General features: G+C 44.0%; 1 protein-coding gene across 2 annotated transcripts in view; it reads left to right on the top strand.

The window, feature by feature from the left end:
- LOC146060268 (KN motif and ankyrin repeat domains 1-like) overlaps window positions 1-13,634 on the top strand; it is a 37,953-nt gene extending 24,319 nt beyond the window's left edge. For both annotated transcript variants that reach the window (XM_083173278.1, XM_083173277.1), the window contains exon 4: window positions 12,455-13,634. In XM_083173278.1, the coding sequence (XP_083029404.1) occupies window positions 12,455-12,486 (32 nt within the window). In that variant the 3' untranslated portion in view covers window positions 12,487-13,634. The remainder of the gene's footprint in view (window positions 1-12,454) is intronic.
- The last annotated feature ends 650 nt before the right edge of the window (window positions 13,635-14,284 follow it).

Below are 14,284 nucleotides of genomic sequence, written 5' to 3'. Positions count from 1 at the left end.
AGATAATGTAATGAGAGTGTTACGCTTATGAAGAAGCAATGGTATCCCCTTCCCTCCCCTCTTTTCCTTTTTTTTCTATTTTTCCCCTGATGTATATGTCTTCGGATTTACATTCATAAAAATTTCTAATAAAAATGAAAAAAAAAAAGTGTATTCATATTCTTAAACTGAATGAATACGACTGCCTTGACTCTCTGTACCCTCACAACCGAGATTTGATGAGATGTGATATTGTATACAATATTGTATACAATAATTGTATAGTGTATGGGCACCTTAAGTGAGTGTTAAATTGGTTCAACATTGCACTGACTTTGCACATTTCCTACATACAAGTGGCAAACTCCCCACATTAATAGCTGCCACTTAGCTAAGTCCTAAGGCCAGAGATTCTAGTCTTGCATGCACCGAAATTCTATAGACCAATGGCCCTAATTTACTGTTGACAGATATACCAAAAATAAACATCCTAGATATAGAATTAACAAACCTATACAAAGTAATTTCTTTCTATACATTTACATAAAGCATAGTTGCCTTTTTCATAATCTCCTCTCAGTAGCCTGTACAGGTGGCTGGTGATGGGGGTGGGACTGAATTATTTCCAGGATTATGTTTTGGAAACCCAAGATTTAGTAAATGCACCCAGGGCCATCTTCACATATAGGCACACTGGCAGATGCCTAGGGCAACGTGATTCTAGGGGCCTTTGAGAATGGGCAGGCTGGGGCAAGGTTCATCTGTCTCCTTGGCTGGTGCATGCAGAGCTTCTTTGGAGGCAGGTAGAGAACATTGCCTGGCTACTTAGATTGTGAATTACACCCAATCAAAGTGGGACACAGTCGTTAGGTCGACAAAATTAAGGTCGACATACATTGGGTCGACCACTGAAGCTCCACAGGGCTTAGGTCATCACAGAAAAAAAGTCCACATGCCTGAGGTTGACAGCATTATAAGGTCCACACATGCATTAATTCAACATTGGGAAGGTTGACATGGGTTTCACTTTTTTGTTGAGCCGACATGTTCCGACAGGCAGTATTTTATGCCCTGGAATGAAATAACAAGGTTGGTGAAATTTGCGCTTCAATAGGAGCAGCTAAATTCCTGCAGTATTACCACCTGCCTAAATATAACATAAACACAAGATTTGGAAATGCACTTCCAATTGGGATAACTCTGGGATACAACTAGTGATGATGAGTCCTTGAAACACACTTATTATTCTTCTGTCTGAAGTTTTCAAATTTCCTTTCATATAAAAAAAATAAAAAGAGAATCTTATGAGTGTTAGCTCAGATTCTTTTTAACTTTTTAGATAGCCAATATCATCTAGTAGTAGTAGTAGTAGTACGTTTATTTATAAGGCGCCACAAAGTGTCCGCAGCGCCGTACATAGCAAACAAATAAAAAAAATAAAAAAATTACAAGGTAACGTACAGGGTGTGTAGAAAGATACAGTATAAATAGGGGTATAGCTAGTAGAACTAAAATCAGCATCAGTTCAGAAGTAGGTGTCAAAATAGTCAAGGAGACCGAAGATGAAGTAGAGGAAGGGAAGAACAGGACAGGAGCACAGGTGAGGTAATGAGGTAGGGTGAGTACGTGAGGAAGGAGGGCCCTGCTCATAAGAGTTAACATACTAAAAATAGGTGGGTGGACGAACGAAATACAATAGGATAAGTAGGAACGGAGGGGAACGGAGGCAGGATAGGAGGATCAAAAGAGGTTAGGAGGAGGGATAGGCTAGTCGAAAAAAGTGGGTTTTGAGGGAGCGCTTGAAGGAGGTAAGGGAATCAGATAGCCTGATGGGTGGCGGGAGGTTGTTCCAGTGCAGGGGGGCAGCGCGAGAGAAATCTTGGACACGGGAGTGGGAGGAGGTGATTAGGTGAGAGGTCAGTCGGCGGTCAGCGATGGAGCGAAGAGGACGGGAGGGAGTGTGGATAGAGATCAGTGAAGAGAGGTAGGGAGCTGTGGAGGAGGAGAGAGCCTTGTAGGTGGTGGTGAGGAGTTTAAAGAGAACTCGGAAAGGAATGGGAAGCCAGTGAAGAGATAAACAGAGGGGGGAGGCGGAGGTAGAGCGGCGGGAGAGGAAGATGAGCCTAGCAGCAGCGTTAAGAATGGATTGGAGAGGTGCGAGGCGGGTGAGAGGTAGCCCAGAGAGAAGGATGTTGCAGTAGTCAAGGCGGGAGATGACAAGAGAGTGAATGAGAATTTTGGTCGCGTCAGTGGAGAGGAATGGTCTGATGCGTGAGATGTTGCGTAGGTGAAAGCGGCAAGACTGTGAGAGAGCACGAATGTGGGGGGTGAAAGAGAGGGAGGAGTCAATGATGACACCGAGGCAGCGCGTTTGGTCGGTGGACGTGATCTCGGTTTCACCAATGCTGATGGAGATAGTGGGAGAAGAGGGGATGTTCGGGGGATGGAAGATTAGAAGTTCAGTTTTAGCCATGTTTAGTTTCAGGAAGCAGTGGGTCATCCAGGCTGAGATGGCCGTGAGGCATTCGGAGACCTTGGACAGAAGTGATGGGGATAAGTCGGGGGAGGAGAGATAGATTAGGGTATCATCAGCATAAAGGTGGTAATGAAAACCATAGGAGCTGATGAGGGTGCCCAGAGAGGTGGTGTAGAGGGAGAAGAGGAGAGGGCCAAGGACTGACCCTTGGGGAACACCGACTGGCTGGGGGGTAGTAGGAGAGGAGGAGCTCGGAGTGGAGACGGAGAAGGAGCGATCGGAGAGGTATGAGGTAAACCAGGAGAAGACCGTGCCAGTGATGCCAAAGGAGCGGAGGGTGTTGAGCAGGAGAGGGTGGTCAACAGTGTCAAAGGCAGCCGACAGATCAAGCTGGATGAGGATAGAGAAGAGGCCTTTGGATTTAGCCGATAGTAGATCGTTAGTGACTTTGGTCAGGGCAGTTTCAGTGGAATGTAAAGGGCGGAACCCGGATTGGAGGGGGTCTAGAATGGAGTTAGCAGTAAGGTGGCTTAGGAGACGATTATAGGTCAGACGTTCTAGGAGTTTGGAGGCAAAAGGGAGGAGGGAGATGGGCCTGTAGTTGGATGGAGAGTTGGGGTCCAGATTTGTTTTTTTGAGAATTGGGGAGACAAGAGCGTGTTTGAAGGAGGAAGGGAAGATCCCAGAGGATAGGGAAAGATTAAAGAGGTGAGCCAGGTGAGAGCAGACTGATGGACTGAGACGACGGATAATATTGGAGGGGATAGGATCAAGCGGGCAGGTGGAGGGAGAAGCGGATTGAAGGATAGAGTGGACTTCAGCAGCAGTGGTGGGGTAAAATGAGGACAGGGGTTGGAAGGAGGGGAGTGGAGATGTAGGAGGGGAGGAGGGAGAGGGTGAGGTCATGGCAGCAGTGATGGCAGTCCTGAGAGAGGAGATTTTGGTTGAAAAGTAGGTAGCAAAATCAGCGGCTACGATGGAGGACGGAAGAGCTGGAGGAGGGGGGGAGAGCAAGGAGTTGAAGGTGGCGAAGAGCCTGCGGGGATTGGATGATTGGGAAAGGATGAGGGACTTAAAGTAGGATTCCTTGGCCAGAGCAAGGGCAGAGCTGAAGGAGGAAAGAATGAATTTGAAATGGAGATAATCCGCAAGGGAGCGTGATTTCTTCCAGAAGCGCTCAGCAGTGCGAGAGCACTTTTTAAGGAATCGGGTGATAGGTGAGTGCCACGGTTGGGGGTTGGAGCATCGAAGGGGGATAGAGGAGGGAGGGCAGGCAGAGTCCAATGCCGAAGATAGGGTGTCATTATAGAGGGAGGCAGCGAGGTTCGGGCAGGACATGAGGGCGATTGGGCGAGAAGAGGACACAGCGTGTTTGAGAAGGCAGCAAGATCAAGTGTGTTGACGTTATGCCGTGAGACAATGCGCTTGGGAGGGGGGGTGGGAGAGGGGGAAGCAGTGGGGGAGAAGGAGATGAGGTGATGGTCAGAAAGAGGAAAAGCTGAGATAGTGTAGTCAGTAAGGGAACAAGAGCGAGAGAAGACGAGATCGAGGGAGTGTCCTTGGATGTGGGTGGGAGAGGTAGTCCACTGAGATAGGCCAAGAGAGGAGCAGAGAGAGAGGAGTTTGGAGGTGCCAGGATCAGCGGGGTTATCCAAGGGGATGTTAAAGTCACCAAGAATGACAGATGGCAGGTCAGAGGAGAGGAAGTGTGGAAGCCAGGCGGCGAAGTTGTCAAGAAATTGGGAGATAGGGCCAGGGGGGCGGTAGATTACAGCGACACGGAGGTGGTAGGGGTAGAATAGACGGATAGAGTGAGACTCAAAGGAGGAGAAAAGGAGAGAGGGTTCAGGGTGAATGACACTGTGGGTGCATGAGGCTGAGAGGAGAAAACCCACACCGCCACCTTGGCGACCGTCAGGCCTGGGAGTGTGAGAGAAAGAGAGGCCACCGTGGGAGAGAGCAGCTGGAGAGACAGAATCAGAGGTGGAGAGCCAGGTCTCGGTGATAGCAAGGAGGTGGAATGCTCTAGAGATGAATAGGTCATGGATGGCAGGGAGTTTGTTGCAGATGGATCTGGCGTTCCATAGTGCACAGGAAAGAGGGGGGGTGGGTTGTGTATTTATGTGGATAAGGTTTTTGGGATTGCAGAAGCGAGGGGGGGTCATTGGGAGGGTGGGGGTGCGGGGGCGAGTGGTCAGGATAGGTATGGGATGGGAGGGGGGAGGAGCAGTTGGAGAAAGTGAAGTTGAGAGATTAACAGCCATGAGGAACCGAAGGTGAGAGGGTAGGTTAGTGAAAGCAGACAGAGGGATTTGGGAGGACAGACAGCGTCTGTAGTAAATTTGGTAGAAAACAGAGTGAGAGAGAAGGTAACAGGCAAGGAACTACTGTCAGAGAGGAGACCAGTGGGTAAAATCAGGTAAATTAAGTATGAAACAACAACAAGTGAGAGGATGAAGGGAACAGAGAAGGTCAGAAGTGAGGCAAGTGTGACCAGGCGTGAAGAGGGAAACAGGGTGCGATAAATGTGTGGCAAAGATAAGAGAAAATAATAGTGAATGAGTGAAAATGACATACAATGTTGGAAAAATATAGATACAACGAATTTAAATGTCAAAATTGAGCAACAGGTTACAATAGGATAGAAAGAAGATGAATATATTACAATAAAACAGAATATGAAAATTTAGACTGTGTTCAAACTCACCTTTTTCAGTATTCTAACTCACCTGCTTCAGTTTCCAACTCACTTAAGTAATCAAGCTTCACTTTAGTAAGCAAGCTTCCCTCTCAATGAGCACGCTAAATGATCTATTTACCGTACCATCTACAGGCCTCAACCAGGCCTGTTATGAAGCATATAAACCAAAAGGATCACTGGATGTCACATCTCCTCAAGATATTTCACCGATGTTGCCTCCAGTATACTTGTTTTTGTGTTTTTCTTTAACATCCACCTTCATTAGAATGGGAAAGCCTCTTTATCTGAAGTCAACATCCGTTACATAGGACGACTGCTCTCGGCTTACTACCTAGTTCAGGCAGCCTTACTAGTTGGCATCACTAGTTGTATCCCAGAGTTATCTCAATTGGAAGCACATTTCCAAATCTTGTTGGTTATGGTATTTCATGCCCTACCATCCACTAGGACATGGAGGGAGAAAATTTGAAAACAAACACAGAGCTATCTCATTTAAAACAATGGCACTTCAATTACTTAATAATCATAGGACTACTCCCCTGTAAATGTGTTCATATAATGGCTCCTTCCTAGGATTCTTATGATGGTCCTGATGATATATGGAAAATATAAAAAGAGAGAATACACACGTCTCCTCGTGTAATACTGCTAACTTATTTTTGTATATAGTATTTTAAGTGAACGGTATTTTTCTACAGTAGAGTGAATATATTTTTTTCAGGGATCTATCCCCTTTTCAACAGACTCACAAAATTATGAGATAAACAGGCACTGAAAGAGATTATACTCCAAATAGGTCTCGATTCTCAAAGTGTAGGGTTTAGGGGAATCCACTAAACCAATTACTCACAAGCAGTCACTGGGAAAACTGCATATCTGATGGGTCTTTTTCCTTTTTCCTTTTCCAAACTTCCTCATGCAAGTCACTAGATAATGATGTACATAAAAAAAGCACTGTGTAAAGTTTGTTTAAATACTTTTAAGGAATTGAAGCGCCATTGTTTTAAATGAGATAGCTCTGTGTTTGTTTTCAAAAAGTATTTTTGGGGTCAGGTGATACCCCTTATCTCATTGATACATAGGCGACTCATATTTTGCTAGATAATCTATATTCTATGTTTTTGGAATCATGGAGGGAGAATTTGACATACTGCATTTGACATACCTAATTTAATCACCATGTTAACATACTGATGTTAGACCATTATACCGTATTACTTCAATATGCCTTTATCCAGTACTCCCTTCACTCCTTTAAAACCTTGACTCCAGCAACAATACAAAAAAGGAGAACAAAATAAAAAATAACAATAAAAGAATAAAAAAGATTTTAACATCTCCCACAATGGTATTATTATACCCCTAATTCTGCACAGATGTGACAGCTTCACCTCCCACAGGTGGGGAGGATCCCACAGTGCTTAAATAAAGGGAAGTGGGACACTTCAGAACACACACACCCACACACACACACACCTCTTACTGAGGAAGCCGCCCACCAATACGATTGGGTGGCAGCAGCGCAATCGTTACCTGCGGTAAGACGGCTCCTCACCTCTTCTTATCTTTAAACTGCACACTCGCTGTAACTCTCATCCCATAAGTGGGTCTTTGAGCAACCCCTGCAATGTTATTAAACAACAGGGTGCTCTACTCCATGTATTGAGACAGCAGATTACAGCATCTTTTATATCTCAAAATTGTTAATACCATAAAACCAGACAAGCTTGCCTGCAATACCCACCACCCCATACCCTAGTGATGGCAGCTGGCAGTGGATAACTTAGGTATGAAATATAAAGGGCGACCTTTCATGACTACCTAATGACCGACACTGCTTAATGTGGTATACATAGCGAAGCATTAGCCATCTGGGCGGATTAACATACTTGGGAGACTTTTTCCTCACAGTCCTAACTACCACTAAGGGGAGACGGTTACCCTTACAATCTAATTATCATCTGACACTCTGGGTGACATTTATTAGAGATCGATGCCGTTTTTTCATTTTTTTTCCCAAATCGATTTTTTAATGGGTGGCGATTTGCGGCATAAATCGCACTTTTTGCCGCGAAATCGCACTTTCTAAAAGTGCGGGTTTTTTTAACTCCGGAATTCGCATCCAGATGTTTTCCCCATTGAAAAAGATACAAATCGCATTTTTAATGAGATGCGAATTTGGAAATCGCCACAAAAAATGGTCTAAAGTTCCAAAAAAAAATAGACCTGATCCTGACTGGCGGTTTGGTCAGAAACATGGCGATTTTGTCAGAACCATGCACAGATCATTGTGATCTGTGTATGGTTCTTTGTCAAAGCCGGACCTGGTTCCAAAAATACGGGGGACAAAAAGCGTAGGGGTCCCCCTTATTTCTGAAACCAGCCCCGGACTCTTGGACCGGTCCTGGTTCCAAAAATACGGGGGACAAAAAATCTGGGGGTCCCCCGTATTTTTGGAACCAGCACCGGGCTCCAACAGCCCGCAGTGTCATGCCACAGCCGGGGGACACTTTTTACACAAGGTCCCCCGGCCGTACCATGAGCACCGTGGCTGGTCAGCCTTGGACGGGGTACCTGGAGGAGTGGGGACCCCCCAATAAAGGGGTCCCCCCCCCAGGCTTCATCCGTCCAGGGCTGAAGCCCGGGGCTGTCACCGGCGTCCCTGGCCATTGGACCCCGGCCTGATAGGGTTAAATTCTCATTCCTAACATTGCTTAATACAGGAGAACTGCAAGTGCCAGCAGACCTCCCCCGCAGGCTGGGACTTGGAGAACCACAAGTCCCAGCATGCGGGGCATTAATGGGCCCGCTGGGACCTGTAGTCCACCTGTAAAAAGAATGTTAAAATAAAGCACACACACAAAAAGGTATAACTATACGCTTTTTGTCCCCCGTATTTTTGGAACCAGGTCCGGCTCAATGAACCCAGGGCTGGTTATGTACAGGAGGGGGGACCTCACGCCAATTTATTTATTTATTTTTTCAATCACAAAATCGCATATTTTACAAAAAATCGCACCTTTTCATGACTAAAAAATCGCACTTTTCATCCCGAAAATCGCCCTACATCGCACTTACAGATGTAGCAGGATTCATCTTTGCAGGGGATGGCGATGGCGTCGCCATCGCCATCCCCTGCCCCGCTGCCATCTGTATGCCGGAAGGGGGCGCGCGCACACGAGGTGCGCGCGCGTCCCCTTCCGAAGGTGCTGCCCTCGGTCGCCCGGTGCCCACACTGGGCGACCGCACCCCCCCGCAGCCTCCTCGGGTCCCCCCCTGCCCCCTCGAGCGGGAGGCGAACAGTAATGCGTCCGCCTCGCCGCCCCGTCGCCCGGATACTGAGACGCGCGTGCGTGGGGGACGCACGTGCGTCTCAGTCCGATAGCGGCGCCGTGTTGCTGGCGATCTGCCAGCAGCATGCTGCTGGCGGATCGCCAGCAAGGATGAGGACAGATACATCTGTACTCGCACTTTTCATGCTGGAATACACACCTCATTAAATATTCGCTTTTTGGAAAAAAATGCAACTTTAAAAAATGGCGATAAAGGGCGATTTGAGCAAAAATCGCATTTTCGGAAAAACGGTAAACACAATAATTCTCGCCCTCTCTGTCCAGTTGTTACTTTCCACAAGTCTCCAGACTGCAGTTTGTCACCTTATAACTACTGGTAATACCTAACCTACTCTATTCTATTACCTGATTAAAAATCTCGCTGGCTATCAGATAACCAGAAAAAAACTAAAATGCACTGTTGTTTGACAAATATGTCTATATTATATTAATTGTACCAAGTGAAAAACAACAGTGTTGCAATCTATTGATTTTTCAGATGTGTGAACTTGTTCTGCTCTAAAGACCAATTACATTTATCACAGTGACAGCAGACTCCAATTACAGACAACAGTGTTACAATTTATTGATGTCTTAGGTGTGTGAGCTTGTTTCTGCTCTGGAGTACGTTTATTACAGTTACAACAGAATTTAACTGTCTAAATCACTAAATGCACCACTTATCAACAAATGTGTCTTAATTAAGAATACTGCACTTAGCGACCAACAAAAGTGCTGCCATTGTTTGATTTGACTTTTTCCAAATGTTGATTGAAAAACTGTCTACACACTACTTGTCAGCAACTGTGTCATCACTATTAACATTGTACTCAGTGAGTAACACTAGTGTTGCGACTCTTTAATTTCTCTGACTTCTGAACACGCTCTGAAAAACTGTCACTTGATTTATAATGACAGCAGAATTTAACCGCATAGATAGATACACTATATTTGATCTAGGTTTTTCTTGTAAATATTCTATGTTGTATGTGTGTCCTTTTTCATGTGTGTGTGTCTAACCAAAAAAAAAAAAACTTTTTTAACGGAGTCATTAAAAGTTACATTTTAGAAAAAATAAATAGGGGGATTACCCCGCATCACTTATACATACTGGTGGAGTCTTCCTCTAGATACAGTACCCCCTACTATACCAATCTCTTGATTAATTTAATCAAACAGTCAAAAGAGTGCCCCAACAAAAAGAGAGTCCCTTTTCTCTCTTCCCTTCTCTAACTGATCTCACTCTCATGGGTGCACCTCCACACATGCTATTTGTTTAAACAATACAATTTTTTACTTGTGGACTAACATACTTGTACTTAACTAGCTTAAGATTCCCTACGCTTGTGCAATTGTTTTTTTCCATTTCCCCATTCCCTTACAAACAGAATAGAATAGTGTGCTGAGCGTAGCATGGCACCGTGCCCAAAGTCTGCCAATGCGCAGCTAGCCATGCAAGGGGACACGCTGCACCAAAGTGTTGTCTAAGTTGACTATGTCAACACTTTGTACAATTTTTTTTACATCCATGTCGACCATTCCCGGTTGCATGTGCCGACCTTATGACCGTGTCAACCTTCGGTATGTTGTTGACATTTTGGCTGTGTCAACCTAAGACCTTTTGACCTTCAGTGGTTGACCCAATGTATGTCGACCTTCATTTGGTCAACCTAATGACCCATACCCATACCAGACAGTGACTACCTTTTCGCATGCTGATTTTTTAATGGCTGGAGCTAAACAGCAATCAGAGTGCTGACAGCTATTAACTGAATGGAGTCATGTGGGAGACTGCAGGAGGGGGCAGCTATGATACATTTGTTTTTATTAATTGCAGTGAATAGGTAAGGGCCTATTATGCGCAATAATAGGGGTTGTGGCCAGCACCTAATAATGTGGGGGGCATGACCAGTGTTTAGGTGGTCTGCTCATGGGTGTGTCTTTATTTGTGTAAATACTTTCAACTAATTATATATGCCTGGAAAAAGCAGGGGGCCGGCATAGGAAAAATGCAGGGAGATACAGTATTGGCGGGTGCCCTCCAAAGGTGCACCCACAGGATGCCGATGTCCTAACATACTTGCGGGGTGAGGCGGCACTCCAGTCATAAAAAACATACTGAAAGCCAAAACTTGGTAGACAACATTTCAGCACCTTTTATGTGGTCACCTAAGTTTAACACACCATACACCCCTTATACAAATCATGCAACACAATAGTAACCCCCTTATACTGTACTTGCCTCTTACACATTATGCCACATGGAATGAGCCAAGATTCACACTATGGCACACGGATTGAGTCAAAATTCACGTTATGCCACACAGATTAAATCAAAATTCACATTTTGCCACATGGATTGACCCAAAATACACACTATAACAAACAGATTGAGCAATAATGCACAATATGCTTCATAAACAGGGGCATTGCGTGCCAAAGGCGCACATTAAAAATGTACACCATAATGCCCATTACATGTTAAGCCACACACCATAATGTCCATTAAGTATTATGATAAAAACCATAATGCCTATTGAAAATTATGCTACATAAGTGCTGCTTACCTATATGCTCTTTGCCAGGGGTTCCATGCTCAGTGTCATGTGGGATTGCATGCTCATTGATAAGGGGGAATACATGCTTGCGGTAACTGGGGGACAGCCACCGCAGGGCAGAAATGACAGCCATTGACAGCCGGGCAGAGAGCAGGGGGCTGCCCGGCTGTATTCAGAGCAATGCAGGTCCCGGCTGTTTAAAAGAACCAGAAAATGCAGGGATTTACCCGCCTGGGCCCTTTTACACCAGCCTAGTCCCTGCATTTCCTGGTGTGAGGAGGAGAGAAAACTACCCCTCCCCCCCTTTAAACAACCAGCTATATCTTTGGAACCAACTGACCCATATACATGTTGGCTTCAAATGATTTTCAAATTATTTTGGTCCTGTGAAACTGGGCCGTTTGGTTTCAGTGAAATCTGTCCTCAAAAAACATGAACAGCCATGAAATTACAATTAAGAAATGAAAAAGATCGGTTTACCCACAATATCTCTAGAACCAATGAACCCAAATGGCTCAGCGATTTGGGTTAGACTGAGATCAACCTCGAACTTCTGTGATGCTGTTGGAACCGGGTGGGGGTCGGAATTAGCGGGTCCCATGTGGAAAATGTTGGGGAAAACGTTCCAGCTTTGCCTGACGTATCTCCGGTTCCCGGGGGGGCTAGCGACGCGGGGCCAGGCTCATTGGAAAGCCCTGGCCCTCAGCTTTAAAATATGGGCCTATTGGGAGAGTGGACCTGGAGCTGTAGCTCCATCAGTCCCATTGTTAATCCGGCCCTGGGTAAGTAGGGGCCACAATGCATTGCTTTGCCCAGTGCCTACAATGGCGATGCCCTAATTATACCCCAAAATCATAATTTGCTCTACAACTGCTATCAATAACAATATTACTTAATTTTAGATAATTGAAAAGTATATATTTTAGAGAATAAACATTGAAATCTGAGTATATATATATATATATATATATATATATATATATATATATATATATATATATATATATTTAATTATCAAATGTTATGCTTTATATTGTAGTGGTGGTGTTTGGGGGGCACATATTTTTTTCTTAAACATATCACAATTACAATGTGCCAAGTGATTGCATATTAATGGTTTGGATTACTTTGTGGTCCGTAAATGTTGCTACATAAATATTGTGAGCTTTGTGATTAGAGAAACGCAGTTATTTTCAATTCAGTAGACTTCTGGATAATTTATTATTCCATAAATGATTTACTAGTGTAGTATAAATAATGCTGATAGCAGAGTTTTTAGGGCATTAGAGAAATCAGAGATTATGTATGGGATATTATTTTGGTTATCTTTGATAATGGAAACACGCAATATTTTGCTGGAGTATGAATAATTATTAATTTTAAATATTATTTATTTTCTTTCTTTTAGTCACTGATTGTGCTCAGGTCTTAAGTAATTAAACTGTTGAGGATGGTTGGACGGTAACTACTATCAACAAAGAAGCTGATTGGTCATCACATCATATCTGCTCCATCAGCAACTGCCACAATTGTTTTGCCAAGTTAATTTCATAATACAGGTTGAGTACACCTTATGTGAAATGCTCAGGACCAAGAGCATTTTGGATAAGGGATTTTTCCGGATTTCGAATATTTTTTTCCCCTATACTTACCTGGTCCCCCTGCGGTGCCCAAATGTTCCCACGGCATCCATGGTGTCCCCCGGTGTCCATGGTTGCCTTCAGGATCCTCTTCAGCAGCATCACCAGTCCCAGGGGTGTATTGCGTCAGTTAGCAGGCGCGCCTGTGACATCACCGGCGTGCCCATACACTCACTCAATGCACCCCTGGCACCGGGGATGCCACTGGAGAGGATCCTGAAGTCCCCTGTGGACATCAGGGATGAGGTGAGTATTAAAAAAAAGGTCAGGGGAACCCCCAAGGAAAGCCCTGAAATATTCAGAAAATCCGCGGTTTTCAGTATATTTTGGTTTTTGGAATACATGTATAAGGGAAAACCGACTTGAGATATGTTTCAATAAAAATAGTATGTTTATATGCTGTAGTTGTAATCTATTTGGAATATTTAGAAAATACTTCTGCTGATTTTGATTTATGTCAGTGCCTCATATAATTCTTCATAAAATGTGGAAGGATTGCATTAAATTCTGTTGCTTTGGAAATACATACTGTACTTGGACTCTAAGAAATGTATTTGCTTCGTGGGTGTACAGATTTCATGTGATTCTGACTACTATATGTACACAGTGTATAGAACAAATTATTTAACATGCAGCAAATCGAAAAGATATAAAGCCAGATGCACTAAGCTTTGAAAAGTGATAAAACGGAAAGTGATAAACAGAAAGCCAATCAGCTCCTAACTGTCATGTCACAGACTGTGTTTGAAAAATGTCAGGCAGGAGCTGATTGTTTCGTTTGTGTGACCAAAGACGGTGAGCGGGATGTACTAAAGCATTTTGGTATTAACTAAAACCCGTTCGCCGGGTTACCGGGTTTATCACTATTTAATGGCTAGTGCATCTGGCCCATAGTATGTAACAAATTAGGTTATGAATTTGAAAACCATTAAAGTTATCTTTACCACATTCAGTAGTCCCTACTTTCTGACTTTTCCTGAATGTCAGGGAAACACCTTGTAATAGTGAGTGATCTGCCTGATTACCTTGAAAGTCTAGCAATTTCTCTGATTTCGGAGTGGGTGAGATGGCTGCAACACAGTAATGATATCACTCTTAACAAAGCATGGTGGAAACAGGATAAGGAGAATATGTGAAACAAGTCCCACAGACATCTCCGATATGTGTATTTCTAATTTACAACAGTATAGAACTCCGTAGTAGAGGCGCTGCCTCAAAGTACTGAAGTTTGATACTATGTTTTGTGCATGCTTTGGACCTTTACTATACAGTATATGTGTAGTACAGGTCTTTGATGTTGGTGGCACTACAGCATCAGACTGTCAGTAAATTACAGTTGGGTTGCAGAAAGGGCGATTTATCACATGCAAAAAGTGGCATATCAAATGCCAAATTGTATGCCAAATGCCAAATTGTATGTAACAAAAAGAGAGTCCTTTTTCTCTCTTCCCTTCTCTAACTGATCTCACTCTCATGGGTGCACCTCCACACATGCTATTTGTTTAAACAATACAATTTTTTACTCTTATTGTTATTATTTGTGGACTAACATACTTGTACTTAACTAGCTTAAGATTCCCTACACTTGTGCAATTGTT

This window comes from Crinia signifera, chromosome 2 (assembly GCF_055691185.1).
Source record: "Crinia signifera chromosome 2, ASM5569118v1, whole genome shotgun sequence".
Taxonomy (NCBI): domain Eukaryota; kingdom Metazoa; phylum Chordata; class Amphibia; order Anura; family Myobatrachidae; genus Crinia; species Crinia signifera.
This window is presented reverse-complemented; position numbering and strand designations above follow the sequence as displayed.